At 36.5% G+C, this 22241-nt stretch overlaps 1 protein-coding gene across 2 annotated transcripts in view; it reads right to left on the reverse strand.

Moving 5' to 3' along the window:
* Nucleotides 1–553: 553 nt before the first annotated feature.
* KPNA3 (karyopherin subunit alpha 3) overlaps nucleotides 554–22241 on the reverse strand; it is a 49395-nt gene continuing 27707 nt past the window's right edge. For both annotated transcript variants that reach the window (XM_026075381.1, XM_026075380.1), the window contains 15 exons: nucleotides 21569–21658; nucleotides 21321–21350; nucleotides 21191–21243; nucleotides 21005–21100; nucleotides 18464–18549; nucleotides 15038–15124; nucleotides 14474–14643; nucleotides 13290–13334; nucleotides 10424–10555; nucleotides 9077–9205; nucleotides 7188–7292; nucleotides 6984–7055; nucleotides 6723–6885; nucleotides 5633–5727; nucleotides 554–3125 (listed from right to left, as the gene is read on the reverse strand). In XM_026075381.1, the coding sequence (XP_025931166.1) occupies nucleotides 3027–3125; nucleotides 5633–5727; nucleotides 6723–6885; nucleotides 6984–7055; nucleotides 7188–7292; nucleotides 9077–9205; nucleotides 10424–10555; nucleotides 13290–13334; nucleotides 14474–14643; nucleotides 15038–15124; nucleotides 18464–18549; nucleotides 21005–21100; nucleotides 21191–21243; nucleotides 21321–21350; nucleotides 21569–21658 (1452 nt within the window). In that variant the 3' untranslated portion in view covers nucleotides 554–3026. The remainder of the gene's footprint in view (nucleotides 3126–5632; nucleotides 5728–6722; nucleotides 6886–6983; nucleotides 7056–7187; nucleotides 7293–9076; nucleotides 9206–10423; nucleotides 10556–13289; nucleotides 13335–14473; nucleotides 14644–15037; nucleotides 15125–18463; nucleotides 18550–21004; nucleotides 21101–21190; nucleotides 21244–21320; nucleotides 21351–21568; nucleotides 21659–22241) is intronic.

Here is a 22241-nt window from a genome sequence, read left to right on the forward strand (position 1 = left end):
GGTCACTGGGCAATGCAACCCCCCGGCAGGTCACTGGTGCAGGAGCCCCGGGAAGGGCTGGCTCCTGCCCAACGCTCGCCTTGGGCAGCCCCCGCGGCACGGCGGGGGGCAGAGCAGGGCCCATCCGCATAGCACCCCGAGCTGCGCGTTCAGGCTGAAGCAACAGTCGGAGCCCGACACATGGAGCTTGGAAAGCAGGTTTCCAGAGGCAGAAAGGGATTGTGAAAGCTCCTCAAAACTACGGGGCACCTTCAAACTTCTAACTGCACCTGTGCTCTAGTACAGTTACGTGGATCAGCCACAGACCACTTACCATGGCCTCCTGTACACGTTTGGGAAACGTTTCCTTAAAAAATAYAAAACTCCGTACTAGACCATTATCCAAAGTTTCAGAGATCACTGGGTCAGCTGACTTTATTCACTGCGGTAACATATTTCCAACTTGGATGTGGAGCTCTGCTAACTAAAACCTAGTCAGAGACAAAACCCCCTAAGTCAATGTGTGAAGACTAAGCAGTTCTGTAATTTTCAAAATAAGTTCTTGAATTTTTTGTAGTATTTGATAGCAGCTTTTTATTGGTTACAAAACCTAAGCCCATATACAAAATTAGGAACACATTTAGATGCCTCTTTGAAAGAACGTTTTAGTCTATTTTAACTGATAGTTTAAAAAAATAATAAAAACAATGCAATTTTAAACACTGTTCTGAAAACGTAAAAGTGCAGCAATATACTTTGTTTCCTTTATTAACTATGAAATGGTGCAATCCCAATCAAAAGCTGATAAGGTCACAACAGAAAGAACTGAGCAAACGCTTTGCCTTGCCTTCCTCAGTTCTCCCATGTTCACTTTCAATGTAATGCATTGAGTGCAAGAAAAAGATCAAATCTTCACAGTAGTGGAAAACTGTTATTTTAATATCAATTTGTTTGTAATCTCTAGGATAATAGTGAGTGCAGGCTGAACAGGGTAACCGTCAGTCTATATGGCATATAGGGGAAACAAAATTGAGTTAGAAGGGGAAATATTTGTTCACAATAACGTCTGCTGGAACTCTAATTTCACAAAAACTTTGTGACCTTACCTAACTTTGACTTTTTATTGTTTAGTTTTTTAGCGAACACCACACAGTTTCAAGATTTTAGACTATAGTGTGTGAACAGGATGCAGTTACCATATGAAGCTTCAACTCAACTTTTGGGAAAAGAAAAAAGGCACAATGAACTTCAACTCAATTTTATGTGCACAAGAGTTGAAAAATCTGAGCCACCTTAAAGAGAAATTGATTCTAAAATTTATAAAACCTATAAATAATCAGAGGCCAAACCACTATATTAAAACAGATTATCTAGCAAGTAAAAATCTTGCAGTTTAAACATACGCTTGTATCCAGTTGAGATACAAGACAACTCACTCTTTAAAGTGGCTCCACCTTGGCAGATATATATTTAATGAATGCACACCTGCTATGCGTTGTTCATCAGTGGAAAAACAGCTGATCCACAAAGCTCTGATGGCATCTGTCCTTATCTTCATCACAGTAAATACAACCCACATCCAATAACTAAATTAGTTTAGATTTTTCTATCCCTTCACATCAATGCATTGGGAAGTTACACCCAGTAAACAACAGCAACAAAACCAGTTTGTGTGATAGCTTACAGAATTTCAAAATGATCCATCTTCACCCCAGTGATATCAAAATCCCTTTGAAAATGACTGGGCCAGATGATTTTCCAAAAGCAATGACCTCACATACCTTACGCAGAGTTATTTAATGTGCGCTGCACATCAGGTTTATGCTGAATAACTGCAGCTTCCATATAGCCTCACACATCAACCAGTTTGTATCTTTTTAATCATGTGAATAAGGTTTGAGACTAATGTCTGAATTACTCTTCCAATACTCCAAGAATGAAGCTTTTATGACGCTTCTAAGTAGTTGCTGGTTTGTTGCCAACCACATCATCATAAGCACTGGTTACTAAGTAAAAAATAGTTTAAGACTAAATTACAGTAAACATGAAAGCTCCACAGTTTAAACCCAATATAAATCAACCATATCCAATTATCAATTTAAAACAAAATATATTGACTACTGAAAGTTGAAAGCAAGATTCTTTTTAACTAATACATTTTTGGACAGAATTTTTTTCTCTACAGTCTGGGACTCTTGCTTTCAGCTTAAACAGAAGTTCAAGTCCATAACAGGTTGTAGCTCAGGTAAAATACCATGCACAGCATTTGATTACTTCAAAACAGCAGGAACACACAGGCTGAAGTGAGTGGTCAAATAGGGCTCGCTGTTCTCAAAAATTAGGTATAATGGCAAAAGCTTTACCAGTCCAAATCTACAGTTCATTCTCCAACCCTGGTTTCTGAGGCAGTTAATGAACACACATCAATTACTGATAGATGAAGTAGTTTTGTTTGTTTGTTTTAAACTTAAGTGTTTAATCAATTGCCAAGTGTTTCTTTTTTTTTTAAGTTACTTTTATTTCAGTTTCACCAATGAAATTCATTTGGCTTGCATTTTTTAATCTATTCTTCCACATAAAGTATATGAAAATATGTTTGTGGAGGACGATGATGGAGGCCCAGAACAAACCGGGCCCCTGTAAAGTCTTCCAAAATGTACGCATCATACCAAAGTGTCTTGATCCACAGCGCACCATTTTCCAAAGAAGCTACTTTTCAGTGGAAAGCCGATGTGCCACCACTATGGAATATTCTTAACAAAACTGCAGATTGCGGTTGTCAGCATGTGGCACCAGGAAAAAGGCAAAAAAAAGGTAGTTGGGACTGTTAAAAAGAATTCTAAAACAGTTTAAGAGATCATGCATATGCATTTACAGTCCATGTGATAGTGACGTTTGGCAACTGCAAAGTGACCGATACATGGCTTGCTTTAGAAGCATCAAAACGAAGAGGCATGTGTGTCTTGGAGCCTTTTGTTTCTTCACTTGGTAGCCATCTGGTGGTGCTTCATATTGGTGTGGGACAGAGAAGCTGCATTTTACTGAACTTAAAAATTAAACTCTTTTGTTTGAAGGTTGGCCGTTGGGTCAAAATTGTAAGTACCTCCTTGAGTGGCTTCAGGAATGAGACTGGGATCTTCATCGATCTATAAAATACATGAACAATAAAATTCATGAGAAGCCAATTCCTTGCACAATTCAGTACATGTAGAAGAAATTCGCAAATGTTTATCTATTTTTAAAAAAAATATTATTGTAATAAAATTAGATTAGCTTTTCCAATTCAATTCTTCAGTTATGTTTAAAAAGAAAAACAACATCCATTTTTTCTGATAACATTAGGGAAACAGAAAATTGAAATGGCTAAGGACTGGGTCRCTGCTTGGTCAAAGCAGTGGCTATTTTGCTCGTGTGATTTAATTCTAAACATCAGTTTTCAGCTTTTCTTGAGTTGGCTAATCACTAGCTGTGAAATCCAAAATTAGTTTTGTACTTTCTCCAGTTTATTGCAACATGAAAATAACTTTTATTGGCAGCTGATAGAAATAATTGTCTTATAAAGCTTAGAAGAGTCATCAGTATCTCCTATTAGAAACTAAAGGAGTTAGAGTAACTCATTTCAGAATTTTATATGGCGCTCAACCACAATCTGAAATATTTCATCAAAAATACTTGATTACTATAGGAACGTAGAATGAAAGGCATCAGTATAGAAGATGAAGTTCCCAATTTCCTCAGAGCCGTTATAAGTTAGGTATTACTGACATAACTGTCTCTAGAAACAAAAAGTAATACGGTCAGCAGCTTCAATATGCACAACTTCAACCCTCACCCATGCTCCCCCAAATCATCAGCTGAAACTGTTCTCTGAACGTAACACCTCTGCAAGCCAGGCTGCAGGAACCGTGTGCCTTGTCTCAAACTACGGCTCATTCAGAAGCAGGTAAGAGCCCTTTGGTCGGGGAGGGAGGCGATTTACAGGTTTCTGAGGTCCAGCATTGGAGTACTGTGGACTTCAGAACTGAATCACCAGAGGTCCTTACATCTCCCTAAATATCTAAATTGGAGGGATGGATTCAGACCTTCAGGGACAGCAACGATCTTCAGAAAGAAAACTAGAGCACGTCATTCCCAAAATGAAGATTGAATTTGGATTTAGAAGGCTTGGCAAATATTTGCATGTTGATAAATTAGCCCTTCTGTCTTCTGCAGGGGTAGTATAAAGCAATATTGCCAAAGTTCACGTGCCTTTAACACAATAAATCAAAGCCAGGAAGCTATTAGTGTTGTCCTAAAGTAGATGCCAGCTGCCTGTCCCTTTTATAAGGCTCAGCAAAGGAGCAGATGGGATTAACAATAAGGGGAGAAGTAGTTGCCTGCAACATCTTCCAAGAGCACAGAAGCTCCTGAAGTGATAGGAGACAGGAATACCCCTGGGAAGTCTATCTTAATGACAGCAAGCAGGCTAATATAATCAGTCTTTTGTCTCCTTAGGGTAATTTGTTTTTTTTTTTTTTTCTTGCACTGGTCCTCAGAGTGACTAGGCTTCATTTTGTCACTTATAGTTACTTCCTAAAAAAAAAAAACTATGCCTGTTTTTATGTTTTAATTACTATCTCCCCATCACGGATTTTCTAAAATTTCTAGTAAGTCTCAGAAACCCCAGAAAACATGGGTGACAGTATAAGCAATAATCTGAAGTCAAGTCTCGGTAATCTAAGTAAAGGAGGTAAATCCAGCAAATTAGTCATAGGTTACTTTCACATAAACTGATTTAATTTAAATGCACAAAAGGGAGCACAAACCACAAGAGGTTTCTACCAGCACCAACTAGACTGYGCTTTTAAGTTAACCAACCACAGAAGTCTCAGAGCCATTACGAATATTATTAGACACTGCCCACAGAATCATTACAAGCATAAGGAATATATTGTAAACTTCTGGTGATTAACTTTGCAGCCACACAATGGGCCCATGAATCGAAAAGTAAGTCCTAAAGTTAGAGCTAATACCTGGATAGTTCAATTTAATGGATTTCTTAGCCAGAAGAACTAAAGACAGTTCTGCTAAGCTTCAAAAGTGCAAACACCTGGCAGGCCTAGGAAAGGCCATTGATATTCCTCTTCAAATGATTTGGTGAAGTGCTTCTGAGGCAGCCCGTAGCAGGAAGAGCTAGAACCCAAAGGCTTAAAATACCTAACCAGGACACAACAAAATACCAGATGGTCCACATCAAACACCTGCAGAAAGTTTTCTGTTCTGTTCTTGAATGACTCTTTCCAATAGAGAATGCAGACTGACTAATTACAGAGCTGAAACACAGAAATCTATCTGAAAGTAAGGATTCACTCCCCAACTCCTAAGAACTGAGACTAATTTCTGAGAAAGTAAAAAGAAGAGACAGAGGACTGTTAGATTCTAACTACAAGGAATTACCTGTCAATGTACATGTCAATGAGTCAAATGTAAGGTCAACATCTACCAATTTATACTTTTAATTAAGGGAAGGTGTACTGAGAAAGGATGAGGAAAAATTACTTTACAGACAACCAATGCTCATGACAGTTGGAACCGAGTTAAGGAACGACAATGGGCTTGCTAAGGAAACAGTAACAGCACAGCGCATACAAACTTCAGTCTTTAGCATACTTACATCATCACCAGAGAAATACTGATCTATGATTTCAAATGCTAGTTTATAAATGTCTTCATTCTCATGCTGTTGCAAAGCTTCGATTTTCTCTAACCCTGGATAAAAGACAACGGAGAAGAGTTTAATATGTTTACAATGAAGTGAGTTACTGACTACCTTGAAAAAATTAAGCTTTGAAAAAAATAACAAAACATTAGTATTGAAGCATACTAGAAAAGATGTAGCCCAATTTCCAAATATTATCTACAAAATAGCTATTTTTGTCTCTAAGGGAAAAAAATGTAGTTTATGAACCTTCGCATGCTATAGTATATCCAATTCTATGAACACAGGGTACTGCAACCTTCTCTCTTTCATACAACTTAGATGAAACCCTCTGTACTCAAGTTTTTATACTCTGCTGTATGGTATATAGCTTTTGTTCCAGTCATTGTGCTTTCTGTATATCACTAAAAGGAACTGGCTTCATTTATATGTTGTTTATAAGTATTAAATAACAAACAAGGTGAGAAAGTTCCCACCAAGAGCAGTTTAAAACCCTAGACTCATTTTAAAACTGATTATGATATATACAAGAGAAAAACTTCCAAAATGGCAAGCTCTTAAACATCCATTTACTTCTTCCTTATCATAATACATTAATAAGCATGTGTTAAAACTAGCATTGCAATAACCAAGTCTGACTCCTCAGCCTGCTTTGGTCTGTAGCAAAATTATAATCCTAACATCTGCTTCCAAGGCAGTGAACTGAAGCAAGAATTACCTGTTTTACTGCAGAACCCAGTGTATGCAATCACCAAATGAAAAGAAATGCAATTCTCATTTAAAAGTTATTTAATACAACCGTACCTAAAAAATTTTGTACAGAAAGCTACTACACTGATTGCCTCCAACATGGCAGTTCCTGAAAACAAAATAAACTAAAAAGAAATAAAGGGTGCCATTCCTCTCATTACAATAGCCTCAACTTGCTGATTCAAATAGCCCATGGTCAAAAAATGCTGCAATAAACATCAACAGCAGTGAATAAGGGCAAGACAGACTGATATGCAGGAAATTAAATTTTTTAAAAAGCCTAATAAGCACTTACCTCCACACTCTTCTATAATTTCAGCTATTGTGCTGGCCTCATCACCAGCCATTATCAGGATGTTTTTCAGACCATCCAGCACCACCTGTACCACTTGAGAATCCTTTACTGAGAGTAGATTGCAGAACGGTGGGATTACATTTTGCTGTACAAGGTATTCAACCTAAATAATGGAAAAAAACATGCTTTCAGCATTCTACTTCTCACAAATGGCTGCATGTATAATATTTTAGTGACAATTTGAAATCCAGCTACACATACCTGATCTTTTCTCCCACTTATTGTCAAATTGCTAATTGCCCAAGCAGCTTCCTTTTGTGTTCCAAAGTCCCCCTGAAGAATCAAATTAATAGCTCATTAAAATCAGCATAGAAACATCTGTAAAGCTTATTAAAAATCACAGGCTCCTCATGTCAGATTTATAAAAAGAAGATGACAACTTGCATAGCTGATCGTTTGACTGACCTTAGCCAGCTGGTGTATGATCATAGGGATTAGCCCAGCATCTATTACAGCCTGAACTTGTTGCTGGTTTCCTGCTGTGATATTGGAAAGGAACCAAACTGCTTCCTACAGTTGGACAAAATAAAAAAGCGGAACACTTAAAAAAACATTCTAACTAGTCAACAGATTAAAAAACCCAACCAAACTGAGCAAAACCACCTCAAACCCCCAAATTATACCATGACTAATCACTAAATAAAGCTTCTAGCTTTCTTCCCCAACAGCACTTCTACCACACAAACTTTTATTGCACCACAAAAGCCAAACACGCAGGAGATCAATGCGAAGTTAACGCTATTAATTCATTGGGCCAGATTCTTATTTACACAAGGAGTGTCTCCATGCCGTTGCAGCAATACTGACTTACATCTTATATCCAACTTTGCGTGGCCAGAGTCATGGCCATGTTTTAAATTTTACATCAGTTTTGCAAAGAAAATAAGAAATCAATAAAGCCTCAAAAAAAAGAGATTTATCCTGTAATGTTTGGCCTGACAGCTTAGTAGTAGCTCTCTGTATTATATAAAAGACGACCAATCCTACATCCCATTTTCTTGAAACAGGAAGTGGAGCTAACAAAGCTTATTCGAGGTCTCTTACTAAGTATCAGACTGGACTCCTTACTCTGCAGTTTTTTTCCTCAGGTGGTTTATCAGCATAACTAACAATCTCACGGCAGGTACAAATTCCTGGTTGCAAAGGAGCTATTTGTCAAGACAAGCCAGAACAACAAATTAAAAAAGCTCCAGTCTTAAGTAAAAACAGATTTTTAAAAAGCCAACTAATAGTCAATTATGAAAGACTGCAGAAAAAAAACCTAACGGGTCCCATTTTCCAGGGATGTATATCTGTCTTTTATTTGTATTTGCTCCTCATAACTTACACTTAAAACTCAAAGGCATTTAGAGACTCCCCTTACATAAAAACTCTTTCTTGCCATTCAAAAGGAGGTCCTTATGGCTCTTTTCTGAGTGCTAGAAGGGCAGGCAGAAAGAAATCATAGCTGTTAGAACCGACAACGATAACTTCTTCAGAGCTCTTTGCAGCTGACAGGTCCTGAAGAAGTAGATTCCTCTCTGACAGGTTCCTTCTCAGTGGTACACTACATAGGGAGATCATGCAAGCTAAACACAAAAGGCCAGAGGAAAGAGAAAAGCCTCCTCCCCAGCCAGCATCATCTTTGTAGTAGAAGGACCCATGATGAATATCAAAAAAATGCAAGTATCATCAAATATGGAAAGGAGGGCACCAATCACTTACTTTCATCTAACTCCCCTATCACATCCACTCCTTGCAGCAGCAAAGTTCCCACTGACACACTTGATGGGAAAAGGAAGGAGAGGAAGCGCTAGGCTAGCTTTCACAAACCCACAGCAGTATTCCCCTGCTCCCTTGAAGTTTAGGATGGACAAGAGAAGAGAGCAAACTCCACTACCAAAATAAGTTGGTTCATCAAACCACTTTGTTCTGTGAAGTGGAGAAGCTGGAACAATCTTATCCATCTTACTGGACTCAACTGAAAGTAACGATCCTTAGTTATGAATAACTGTAATCAAATTACTCAGCTTGCAAAAGCAAAAAGTACCACGCTTCAAAGCTAAGAGCATCAAGTCACCCCAAAGAGCACTGGATATCAACATCAATGTATGGATCCCCAGTCTACCTGTTAAAGCCTTTAAAGACTTTAGACCTGAGGAAGCACCAGCCTGAAAGGTTGTGTCTTTATACAGAATTGCTCATATCCCAACAAAAATAGCTATAAGAAATTCTTCTGTAGCATGCTATAGTCTACTGTTTATTTTTTAACACAAAAGATTAAGTTAGGAAGAAACAAACAAACCATAACATACCTTGTTTATCTTCTCTTTTGGATGCGTCAGTAGATTTGGGAAATGAGACAAAACATCACAATTGAGAACAACTTGTGTTTGTTCATCAGTACCAGTTACTATGTTGCCTACTGCTCTCAGTGCTGCTGTCTGAATATTCAAAGTGGGGAGGGTGGGGGGAAAGAAAAAGCATGTTAAAGACATCGACGTTACTTAGGCTAAAACAAAGATCATTTAAAAATGTGCCTCTTCTTTAAAAAAAAAAAAAAAGCACTTTGCAAAATACAATTTAGCACTTCATCTTTCTAGCTGTATTCAGAAAAATGGGCACTGTTTCATCAAAACAGAAACACACAGTACAGCATTTTACTGAATAGAAGTACTGCAGTTCAACTCAAAAAGTGCCAAGATTAGAAAGCAAAAAGATGTTAAAAGAAAAGATATGTYAGAGGAATTAATTCATCATGTGTCTGATCTGAGATACATTTAATGTTTCTAGGCTTTGACTACAACTTCCAAGGTTGTTTATTTCTCCATTCAAATCTCTATTACAGACTTTAAAAAAGCATGACTACTTTTCTTCCTGTTGACTCTCAATTGACTTTCAGAAGTGAACTTTTTTTTAATCTTTTTGTATTAGTTATTAAATGCTTTACGACTGACAGAATACTAGAGAGACTCCTCTTCATCAAGTGAACTGGTCTGACAGATTTCAAGGCAGCCAAATCTCATCTGAAGTACAAACTAACCAAACATGACAGATACACAGATGCATCAAAAGTCCCCAAGTCCAATGGCTGGTTTTGAAAACCAAGTATACATTACATAACTTTTAGTTTCCCTTTGTTGTTGAAATTAGGTAAGGAAGATCCGTTAACCTACCTTTTGAAGCTAACTAGAAATTTACTTTACTAAAAAGACTCCATGTCTGCGAATACTTCAATGTTCAAAAGGTCTTAAAATAATAATTGACTTCCATGACTATTTAGACAGAATATGCAGCAACTATATAGGCAGTTACAGAAAAGATTATGTATACTTTTAAATTCTGGAAAATGTAAAACCTATTTGTATTTTCATTAAATATTCTAGGAGTACAAAAGGAATGCACCCCTGCCAATTGCACAATGGAGGTTAATGTTTAACCTATCACTTCATTAAAATCAAACTAATCTCAAACAAAACAGTTTTAATATAGTTTTAAATAATCTTTTTACCTTAGTGTGGATAACATTTCTGCTCACTTTTACCTACAACAAGTAGAGCTATGAATGCTCATCCAAGTACCCTACTAATAAATATTCTAGGGCAGAATGTTTAGAAAATAGCTTACAAAAGACTATTCAATGGAAACAGAACCAGACTTACTTGAACTTTAACCTCCTGATGGCTCAGAAGGGGAACTAGAAAAGGTACAACTCCTGAATCAATCACCATTTGTATCTGTTCGTTACCACCATCTGTTAAGTAGGACAAAGCCCAAACAGTGTCCACAAGAATCTACAAGTTGGAAAAAACAAGATTTGCAGAATGAACAATAAAATCCATACAATGGAGTCTTAATTTAGCGATCAATATTCCACATGTTTAGGGGAGCAGGAAGAGCATGCAATTTAGTTACAAGAAAAACTCAAATATTACAGGGATAGTAAATTAGTAAAATGTTAGATTACTACATACAACTATGAAAACAGGGAGCCATTTGCTCCATCTTAATAATTTGTATGTGTATTTGTATGTCCTCTCTAAAAAAAATTATTTAATTAAATACAACATGTTGCTGCACAGTTACAGCATGTAACCTCACAAAGGTAAATTGTTGGGCTTGATTTGTCATTCAAAGATAGACAACTAACTCAGGTAAATAACTCTGCTAGTGACCTTCTCAAGACTATAAACACCCAGCCATCTAGCACTGCTATAATTTCTGCTAGATGTGCTATCTTTTGATCACAAAATGCGTAAGTTGCCTGGCAGTTCTTTGGATCCATCTATCGACACTTTATTATTTCTGATCAATACTGGAGATTTGAAGTCAAACCACAAACTCTATTCTGCATGTGTGCCTTTTTTGCCCTCATATTGTGATTAAAATCCACAGGAAAGGAAAGGTGTTCTTACACCAGCCAAAAGGCTAACAACTACTGCAAGGAGGCAACTGTCCAGGCAAAGAGAAAATACACAGACAAAGAAGTGACTGTCACCTTGGGCACTCTCAGAATCTTAGAGAACAGTGACTTATCGAGTCACTGATGACTTGATAAGGATGATTTGAGAGCCCTCAAAAAAAAGAAGAAAAGTTACAGAAGTTACAGCCATTTTAGAGATAGTATCTGAAGCAGAAACAAAGCCAGCAGAGAGCGACATCCCATCACTTTGAGAAGATGTTAGAAACAGCAGGAAGAGAAAATTGGACCCCACTGAGGACATCACCTGCAGAGGTACATACATCTATATATTTCTTCGCAAATTTCTGATGTTAACTAAAGCAAAGCAGGTGCTCTCTGGAATTTGTCCTGGAACATGACAACTTGTCCTCTTGGACAACTTAACTAATGCAAACCTCATCCGCTCTTCACATAAGGCATCTGCATCTGATTTTTAAAACAATCATATAAACCCATCTAAAATTCCAAGCTATTAAGACAGCAACATAGTACTTGAAATACAGGAATCTTTAAAGCCCTGATCCATAGGCTGCTTCCACCCAGCTCCAGGCACCAGACAGCACAGACCTAATGCTTTGCTGACCAAGCCTGCTGCTGCCCCGCACCCAGTAATGCCGCAGGGACAGCAGAATATGTGGCAGTGGAGCCAGTACCGCAGCAGAAGCGGTGAGAGATGGTGCCTCACCAATTTGCTGCCCCATAGACCTGTTGGTGAGGAGAGCAGCAGCTGCAAGAAGCGCTCACAGGACTGTTGGCTGTCCTACCTGCATCACTGACTCATCTCCAAAGATAGGTTTGTTGCTCCAATACAGAGAGCCTGGGACCGCACTAGTACCTCCAAACTAGCACCTGACTCTCAGGATCAAAAAGGGCACCCTAACTGAGATTAGTCAAAATCTGGCATCACATAATCTCATATCTACTTTAAGAAGCTCTCACACAATCATTGCTTACAAAAAGCTTTCAGATTTGGCAGGAAAAAAAGCCTATAGTTTAGAAGTATTTCTGGTCTCTTCTATGAAATTCTATTCAGGTTTGTCCAAATTATAAACTGTAAAGCCACCATTTGCTGTCTGTCTCCCACTCGCATTGCTCTGGAAAACCCTGGCAAAATCCCAGATTAAACTGTTTTGCAAATATTTTATGGAGCCAAGCTACACCATTAAAAGAGCAGCAGAAGCACCACTACCTCGTTCTGGAAGTAACCAAAGACAGTTCCACTAATCTTATTCCCTATGCCCAGACCCACCATAAGGGCTCAATTTCTGCTTCTCTAAATTGAAGGTTACTACAGAGAGCAAGAGGCCAAGGCATTATAAAGTCCTGATGGAAGGAGGATGAGAAAAGCAGTTTATCATCCTTTAGTTATTCAGATTTTACTTTCTAAAGTCCCAATGTCATGCCTGAGGATATAAGTCCATCCCACTAGGATTTTACTCAGAAAATTTATGTAAACTCATAGCTCAAGAATGTGGGAAGTACTGAAGGTTTAGTATTAGTATCCTGAAAAGTCAGCAAAGGTTCCACGAAACAGAATAGTTTACTGGTGATCATTTAAATATATTTTCATATGCGATTTCTCCAGTTAAATGGGTGGTCAGTCAGGCACCCAAAAGGTAACAGAAGTCAGATTTACCCAAACGATCACAATATATGATTGGAGTGAAATACAGTATTATGCATTTTTCCCCACAACTATTATACTTCATCCACGCATAAATACAACCTGTGGCAGAATTAAAGTGAAGCTGATGGAAAAGCTGACGCTTCCTGAATTTCTAGTGCTCAATTCTGCAATATAGGTTTTCTTTCTTTTTTTTTTTTTTAAACATAGATTATTACGCAAAGAATAAAAAGATTTTCAGAAAAAAAATATCAGAAAAGGTGTTTGCACTTTATTTTTTATCCTCTGAATGACAATTATATTCGTCTTAGTATTTTAATTGTGCATTTACTATAAGTTAACACACACAAAAAAGTTTGCTGTTTAAATACAATCTTCAAGCATTTTCTCTCTAGAGAAAACACAAAGAATCCAAACATCTAAAACTTTGGAAATTACTTACGTTTATATCTGTATGGTAAATGAGAACACACAACGCTGGCAAAATCTGAAAAAAAGTCCATCAGTCATTACAGTAAAATAAAATTTGCTGTACAAGCTTGAATCCAAGTAGGGCGGTCACAAAGTTTAGCTTGAGACTGCATGAGCATATTACACTCATGCACTTTCCAGCAACTGGTCATTCACTCTAAGCTATGTATAAAAATATTTTAAAATTTGTAAAAAATACAAAATAGTACTATACTTCAAAGGTGCACAGAGAGCAGCCTATACTTTGAGGGAAAATAAGCAAACATCTCCCTGATATTTATGAAAGCTTAAAAGTTACCACACAATATACTAAAAATATTAGCCTAATATTAATATATAAAAGCCTCTTGGATTGAAGTAAAATTATATTTTTGTATTCATATATGCAAAAAATGTAAAATTTAGCCACGGTAAAGCTGCCTAAAACAGAACTTTTTTTATTTGGTAAAGTCCCAGTTATAAAACTTTCCTTGTTCTCTGCTTCATTTTTAAGATTTTATTGAAGTTTACTTTCTTAAAATATTGTACCTTACATGGCTTGAAAGACTATATACGTACTTTGGAATTTATCTGAAGATGAAGAGCTTTATGTACAAGTATAGTTCTTGTCAAACAGCATCACTTTTTTATTAGCTGTGCCTACTCTGAACTATATTTGCCCTGTTCACTAGTCTAAAAGGTTTTTCAGATGCTTGTATTCTCATATGGGGACTCGACGTTGACTGCACATTAGCAACTACTCAAAATGCTAGAACTACATTACATTCACAAGTTCATTTACATTTCCTCTTGCTAAAAATAATTACATTTACATACTTATATATACAGAATCATGTTCACAGCAGCCTTTTTTGATAAAAACATTAAATGCTGAGTATGTTAACACTTTCTATAGCATTAATTTTTATTCTGTCTGTTTTAATATACGCCTAATGAGTCTTTAGTCTTATTCCTCACTTTCAAATGTTATAGGTAGCTTTACTATAATCCCAGTAAGAAATACCAAACTGGTCTAAATCATTTCACTTAACAACTGGTAAGTGGCACAAGACAGCGTCAAAAAACATGCATACATTTGTAGTATGACAATGTAAAACATTTGGCCTCTAGCCCAGAGTATATAAATTATCTGTCCCATTGTAATTCTTTATTTACCTCCTGAACTGTCTCCATAGGCGGTGGGGGGTCCTTATTCCTGCAGAGATTTACAATGACCCATGTGACGTTCCGAAGGAAGGTGATGGGAATGGAGGGATTGATGAAGGACAGAAGAGGTTTGACAACTCCCAGTGATATGACATAATCTCTACACTGAGGACCATCACCTACAGAAATGAAAATTGTTGTAAAAGAAATTACATTAAAAATGGAAAATTTTGAAATGTATGCAATGACATGTTGGGATACTGAAATTCTATGTTTCCTCACCAGTAGTCCACTACTAAAAGTTGATGTTCAATTAAATATACATACGTACAGATATGTATGTATATTTTAGAAGACACAAAATTTATCCTGTTAACATTTTGTGTATCAAGTGATGCTAGGCTTTAAAAAAAAAATCAGTACCTACATAATTCTGGCCACATAAAAAAAATATATTAAGCCACAGAATTTAGAGGAAACATAGTCTCATATGATAATGCCAATGTTCAAAAGTCAAATTCTAAAAGGAAATCATCCCTGAATTCAAATAATTTAAAAAGTAACAACAGTTACCTATAATATTTCCGAGAGCCCAGACAGCTTGCTCACAAACATTCTGATGTGGTGAATGAAGTAGTCTCAAAAAGAGGGGGACTGCATCTGTAGAATGCAAAGATTGGATTTGTTTTACTGGAACATGGCACTAGCACAATATTTTCATCCATTAATATGAAACACTTTCTCTACCATGAATTATACTAAGATACAGGTTTTTGTTATGAAGAGCATACAAAGTCTCAGTTAACCATTTCTATAAAAAACTAGAGAGATGAAAATCTAGATTTGAGAAAATGACCAACAATTAAACAGCAATGCTCCCCGCATTTAAACATTTAAACATTTCCCCATACTTCTATTGAGGCACGAGCCTCAATATATTCTAAACCAAATATAAAGATGCTAGGCTTAACGTCCTGATAATTCAGATTTTCTGGTTATCCATGATTGCAATACATACCTAGCAGCGTGACCAGCCTACTTGTTCAAATATGCTTCAAATCTTGACTTTAAGAAAATACTGTCCTCCCAAGAGGTAGTTATAGTTAGTTTCTGTACACAGTGACGATATATATCCATCTGCCATACAGTCCTAAGATCCGTTTTAACTTGCTCTTACATAAGACAGGCAACATATCAGATTAAGATTTCAGATTTCAGTGTCTGCTGAATTAAATATTTAAGAGATCTGAGGAACCATCTCTCTACTTTTCCCGTGAGATATTTCCTCTCAGACAACCCGTATTCTTCGAAAGATGGGGGAATTCTTACAGCAATTTTTTAAATCTGTACATTATCATACTCATCCTATAGTGTTTTGAGCAAAGAAAAACAGACCAATTTATATACCAGTGAATGAAATAATATTTTCCTGTAGATACTGTAAACACTAAAATGCCCACCTACAGACTTCAAAAAACCTGTAATACAATTTGTGAGCAACTGTGAATCAATATTCTGTTGATAATTTAACATGTGACAACAAGCTAAAACCTGCTGATAAATTTTACTGAAAAATACAGAGTTATGATGAAGAATAAAGACAACCTAAAATTCCTTCTCCACCCCAGATGAGTAATTCAGCAATTGTATACAGCTGACAAGTTAGGAGAGATAGCAACAAAATGTTGCTTAAGAACAATCTTTCTTTATTCTCTTGTAACAATCATCCTGCTTCCATCAGCTCAAGTGGTATATTCCAGCTTCCCTTCCTCGGTGATTACTGAGATTACACTTCAGCCATATATGTATTCAACATATTTCAGAGAGGAGGGAAGAATATGTAGTTTATATTAGATTACAATCCTGGTATGTTTTCAAAAGCAGGAGTGAAGTTATTTCATATTAGCCCTCAAGCAGGAGGTGGGTCCGGGAAGCATGAGTTGCAGGCTATCTGATCTACTGCTCTCAAACAATTGATTACTTCTGCTCCAAACTGGTTCCTGCCAAGAGCTATTCTGTGAGTCCTGTGAGTCTGTGAGTCCTTTGCCTCTTTTGCTAGGCCCTGCAACTGCCATCTGTCCGTGCTTGCAGGAGGCCTCTTCTTTGTACTGAGGCTGAACCAGCCTCCTCTTCTCCAGCAGCGAGGCCCCCGCTCTTTGTTTCCTCCGAATGTATCTTATCTTAATAGAGAAGAGTTCAGAGGCTGTTTTCCCTGAGTCACCTCCTCCCAAACAAGGCAGCAAGACTTCCAAACAGAGCTTCTTCCCATTTTCCCTCCTGAAACAAAACTTTTTACTTCTGCAAAGTCATTTTATCACACCTTCTTCTTTTTAGCTAAACAGATTTTGGGAGGGACATATCCCAGCCATAGCTTCTAGTAATTGTGTGTACAAGAGTAAAGATTTTAACTTGACTGCGCTGTACACATACATTCTAACTTACATTGCGGCAAAGACATGCCAGCGATACTATCAAAAACATTTCTGGATACTTAATGTGCGTTTATTTTAAAATATGGTTACTTAAAATGAATGAAAACTATGTTAAAAGTTTACAATAGCTTATGTATAGTAGCTTTTTAAATACAAAGATATGCTCTATAAGCTCAAATTTAGAGGACGATGTGTTCAATTACTAATATGGGGAAAAAAAGCAACTTTTGGAATCATTAAGCTTCAAATTGAAAGCAATATATGTAGAGCAACAGATTTTTAAACCAACTGTTTGTTTATTTTGATTTTAACTTTTACCTTAATAAAATTTTCCAGACTTTTTTCCTGCAAAGCAAATAGTATAGTCTTTTCATTTGGATTCATTCAAGAATAAGACAATTGTGGGACTTGAAAAAGGAAGAAAATTAACTCTTAACCAATGAACAAGTTGGGAAGGATCAAAAATCCTAGGATCAGATTTTCAAAGGTATTTAGATACCAGAAAATACAATCAGAAGACAGAGACGTCCAAATTGCTTCAAGATTTTTTGAAACAAATTCAAGGTTTTTTTAAAGGCACACAGAAATCCAAAGCTTGTTTTGATAAGCATTTTTTGTTCTAGTGATCCAGTATATGAACTATACCAGCTCTTACAATTAGTAAGATATTTTATTAACACACAAAACATACAAACCAGCATTTTGATTTGAAAGGCAGGTTCATATACTAGCTATAAAAAAGCCAAATAAGTCACCATTTTTCTATATAAAAGCACTGAATATGAATAAACTAAGATAGTTCATTACATAACTGCTTAACTATAGCCTCCTGTTTAATGGAAAATTGCTGCATGTAGCATAAAGGTGACTGTTTTACAATGTGTGCTAGTATGTCAAAGCTACATATATAATCCTGAAAAGTAAGAAGAACAGGTTGATTTAAATCGGCAAACGACAAATATTAACTTGCACAATTTCTCTTCAGTTACCTTTGGAGTTGTATTTCCTAGCTCTTTGCATAATGCAAGTCTCACCGGTTGGTTACATAAGAAGCAAAGACAGCACAGCAAATGGGGTGTGTATAGGAGACACTAATCATATGGTCAAGGCAAGAGTGGTAACTTGCTTAATTCTGAATTCAGCCAGGCAAGGTTACATAACTGTATGTTTTTAACAGCTTTTTATAAGATTTATGACTATACCTTTCATGTAGGAAGATTTATTCTCTAACAACTCTTTTAGTCATGGCAGGACTAATAGTATATGATTTCAAAAATTAACCCAAGAATTAGAAAGGACTAACATTTTATGTGATGCTTATTATATGATCTATCATTCTCTATCTTCTTTATGGGAAATTCTGGTCCAGGATTCTTAATGTTAATCATTAGCGATAAACGATTAATGTATAAGAGGAAAGGTACAAACTCTTGTAGAAAGATGACTGACATATGCATTTATTATTTTAGTGGTTTTGATAACAAACAGTATTGTTATCCAAATACCCCTTTCTTTCATTTTTACCCACATTATCCCCAACCCTCAATAAACAAATTTTAATACTTACTAGACTGTACAACAGCTTGAGTCTGTGCAGAAGTGCCTGATGCTATGTTAGTCAATGCCCACGCAGCTTCAAATTGTAATGAAGGACTGTAATAAAACAGTTTTACAGTAATAACTTGAAACGATCTTCAGATTATTTTGCAGTTCATTTTAAATGTACAGTGTCCTCAGAGTACATACAGCTAGCAATGTCAAAGAGTACCACAGGGCTGAAAGTTTTTTCTGAAAAATGTAAGCTTGGTCATTTCAGAGGAATAGCTATGAGAAAGAAGTATAAATCTTACATTCTATGACCTTTTGTGAACTGCCCATCACTCTGACTTCCTATCAATAAAAAAACCAAACCAAACCAAACCAAAAACAAAACCCAAAACAGTAATACTTGTTGAAGCACATACCAGCTAGTAAAGCTGACCACTATTCCAGTCAACTCATTATCTCCTGACATCAATGACTTCTAGCACTCCTCACCACAAAATTTAATTATGCCTCTCTGTAATGAGTAACAGATGCCTCTTGGCATCCACTAGATACAAAACCCCATGCATATTTAGTGAAGAAGGTACAACTCTCTTGTTGCCTACCAAACCATTAGTAGTTCTTAATAAACCAACTGCAGCTGACCATAACTAAGAAAAACCTGGCCCTTCTACCATCACATCCCAGATCAAGCGCAAGCTGCTATACTGGGAAAAAAACATTTTGCTATTCCTCACAGCCAGGGGAAATACCTAGCACTAGTATCCAGAACACAGCATCACACCTGTATTAAGACCAACCTGTCAAATGCGGATTAAATTAGATGCAAATTTTACAGTAAGTTGCATGAGCGCCTCTCCCAAGATCATCTCTGCTGCATCTGATGCTGGCACAGATTCCAACAGTTAACAGACAACAGCAGTTTAGTAAAGCAGTTTGCATGGAAACTGTTGTTCAAGCAAACACCGAAGGTTAAAAATTGTAAAAGCTACAAAAGAGTGTGTGGCTCATGGTGGCTGCGGCAATAGTAAGGTGTCTAGCTTTGGGAGGAGTAGAGGATAYGTACTATTAGATGATTATTTTTCATTTCTTTGCTTTTTGGGGTCTTCAGCAAGTATGTTTTATGTATAGCCAAGCCAGCTGCTTCCTGAAGCTTTTCTGTGCATTAGTTTTCAAAGCACTTAAAGGTTTTACTGGGGATGGGATTAGAAAAGAATTAGGTATGGGGACCCAAGATGTGTAAATAAGGACTTGCAAAAACAAACAGAACCTGTCAGCAGCTATCCATAAACCTTATGTTCTAGGATCAAATGCATTAAAAGTGTATTGTGTACATGAAGGACAGCCCAGCACTACACTTTTCTTCCCTCCTCTTGATCCGAGTGTCCTTGGGATAAGCTTTCAGTTATAACATGAACAACAGCTTCAATAATCTGTTACAGAAAGTCTTTGCAGAATTTACCCCTACTAAATTTTATATATCAATCATTAATTAAAAGAACTGGTTAAGAAAACACTGAGTTCAATTTCAAAAGGCTTATTAAATATTTACAAAGATAAATCATACAAAATCTACACAGAAAATTCAAACTAAATTCATTTTCACAACACTGGACCATCTACTTTCAGAACAGACAGGCATTCATGACCCATTTTTAAATGCAACCCTGATTTGAACATTATTGCCAGCTGTTTTCTTAACTGTTTTGTTAAACAAGCTAGAAAAAAAAACTACTCACACTTCATGTTTTTGCAAACATCAAATTGCACCCAAAATGTCAGTTTGCATTTTCTAAAGTTTCTAGTCCTTATGGTTTCAGAAATAACCTTGAAAATGGAAACACTAAACAAATACCATTATGCCTCCCCGAGACCAAAGACAGCCTAAAATATTTACCTCACATGTATGAGTCCCTATTTATCTGAATAAGGGGCTCCTGGATTGTGGAATATGGCACTTTTCTTACATGTCACCATATTCTCGCAACTACATGCTCAGGGCTGTATTTTTTTTTTTTAATCTCCCTTACCAAAACTCTTGTTCTCTGACTAAGAATCAGAACCCAGACCACGCTTACTATGTTGTCCCCTCACATGAGGGAGCAGCAGCTGTGCAGAACCAAAAAGAAACCCACCTTGCATTAAGAACAAAACTGAGGTTAACGACCTTAATGAAACAGATCATAAGCATATTCAGGCAAAGAGAAGAGCCCTGCTCACAACCAGGCGTGTGCATATTTGGGTGAAGGCAGAGCACAGTAAGTCTGAGACAGGCTGCTTAGAAAACAGTTTTAAAAAAAAAAGCATGAAACATTCAAAATCAATGAGAAATGTAGTAAGGTATTCCCCATTAGTGCTTGCATGAACATACCCAGCTAAAAGAGAAAATGACATTTCAGTGGCAGAATTAATACTCTGGGAGAATTTACAGTTTATTGTCATGGAATCTGATCCTCTGTKTCACGCTACTTGGGACTATGAACACTAAGTTCCATCAGAAATAACTAGAGATTTTTGGAAGCAGTTTTTCAGTAAAGGTGAACATTTTAAAAGGTATACTTACTTATCATCCCTTTCTAGGCATTTTACCAGAATTGGTAAAATTCCAGATTTTATTAAGTCATCAATAGGTGGATTTCTGTCACTAGATAGGAGTTTTCTGTGAAATTAAATGTGAAAGTAAAATAAGTAACTTTCATCAGGAAAAATGTGTAGAAAGTATATTTCTGTGCCTTTTACTTATTTTTACCTTGCAGCTTGGACAGCACTCAGCTGGATCACTGGGTTGTCACTTGTGGCATTCTGAAAAGGAAAACAGTAAAAACTAAAAATGCACAGAACAAGCACTTGTAATTAAAAAAAATTTAAACATAACATACCTGCAGTATAGCTTCTAGTGTTACATTTTGCTTGAAAAGAAAAAGAAATTGTTTTAGTAATTTTGTTGCTAAATAAAATAGACTTTTAAAACATTTAATACAATCAAACTGATTTTAACAAAGCATATCAGGTCATAATTTTGTTTTCAAATAACTGCAAGACAGAGTGTTAAAGTAAGAACTGAATACAATGTTTTAAAATACCACCGCCAAGATTTTGAAAATAATTCCAGAATCAAGGAACTTACTGCTTTGAAGTCAGCATCAACATCAGAGTCTTCTAAGCTTTCTTCTTGAGGAACATTTCTTTTTTTCAAAAGATGTTCATCTCTTTTGTTCTGGGAAAGAATGTTGAAAAATAAAGACATTTAATTTTTATCAGTAGAGGGTGATGATATAATGTCACCTTTCTAAATAAGAGTTTAGATAAGACTGCTTTCAGAAAGTCACTTTTATCTCCACATAGAATTCAGAGTATTTCCATTTCAGCTATAAGAATCTTGGAGCTTGCAAAACACAGACAAAACTACTGCAATCCACGACATTAAAACAAATTAAGTATCAATTTTCTAACAGAAACTTACAAAACACATAGATTTGCATGACTTTAACATTTAGCAGCACATAGAAATTATTTTCCAGTGTAAGATTAATTTGCAGATAAAACTCCTTCAAAGTTCCCTGGTTATCTAAATTACTTGTTTCAATCTTGTGCGTAAATTAGCATGCTCCCAAGATACTGACCTTTGTAATATTCCCCACTCACTCACATTGTCAGCCTAGTCTGACTTAAATCACCCTCCAACCTTAGCTCCTTTGAGGAACTACTAAATGCAACAAAAAAATGCCTTTTCGGTGGTAAAGTACCCATTTTGCATTTGTAGCTTGCTTAATTAGAATACTTGACCAGATAAAGCCTTA

This window comes from Apteryx rowi, unplaced genomic scaffold (assembly GCF_003343035.1).
Source record: "Apteryx rowi isolate R43461 unplaced genomic scaffold, aptRow1 scaffold_402, whole genome shotgun sequence".
In the NCBI taxonomy this organism is placed as follows: domain Eukaryota; kingdom Metazoa; phylum Chordata; class Aves; order Apterygiformes; family Apterygidae; genus Apteryx; species Apteryx rowi.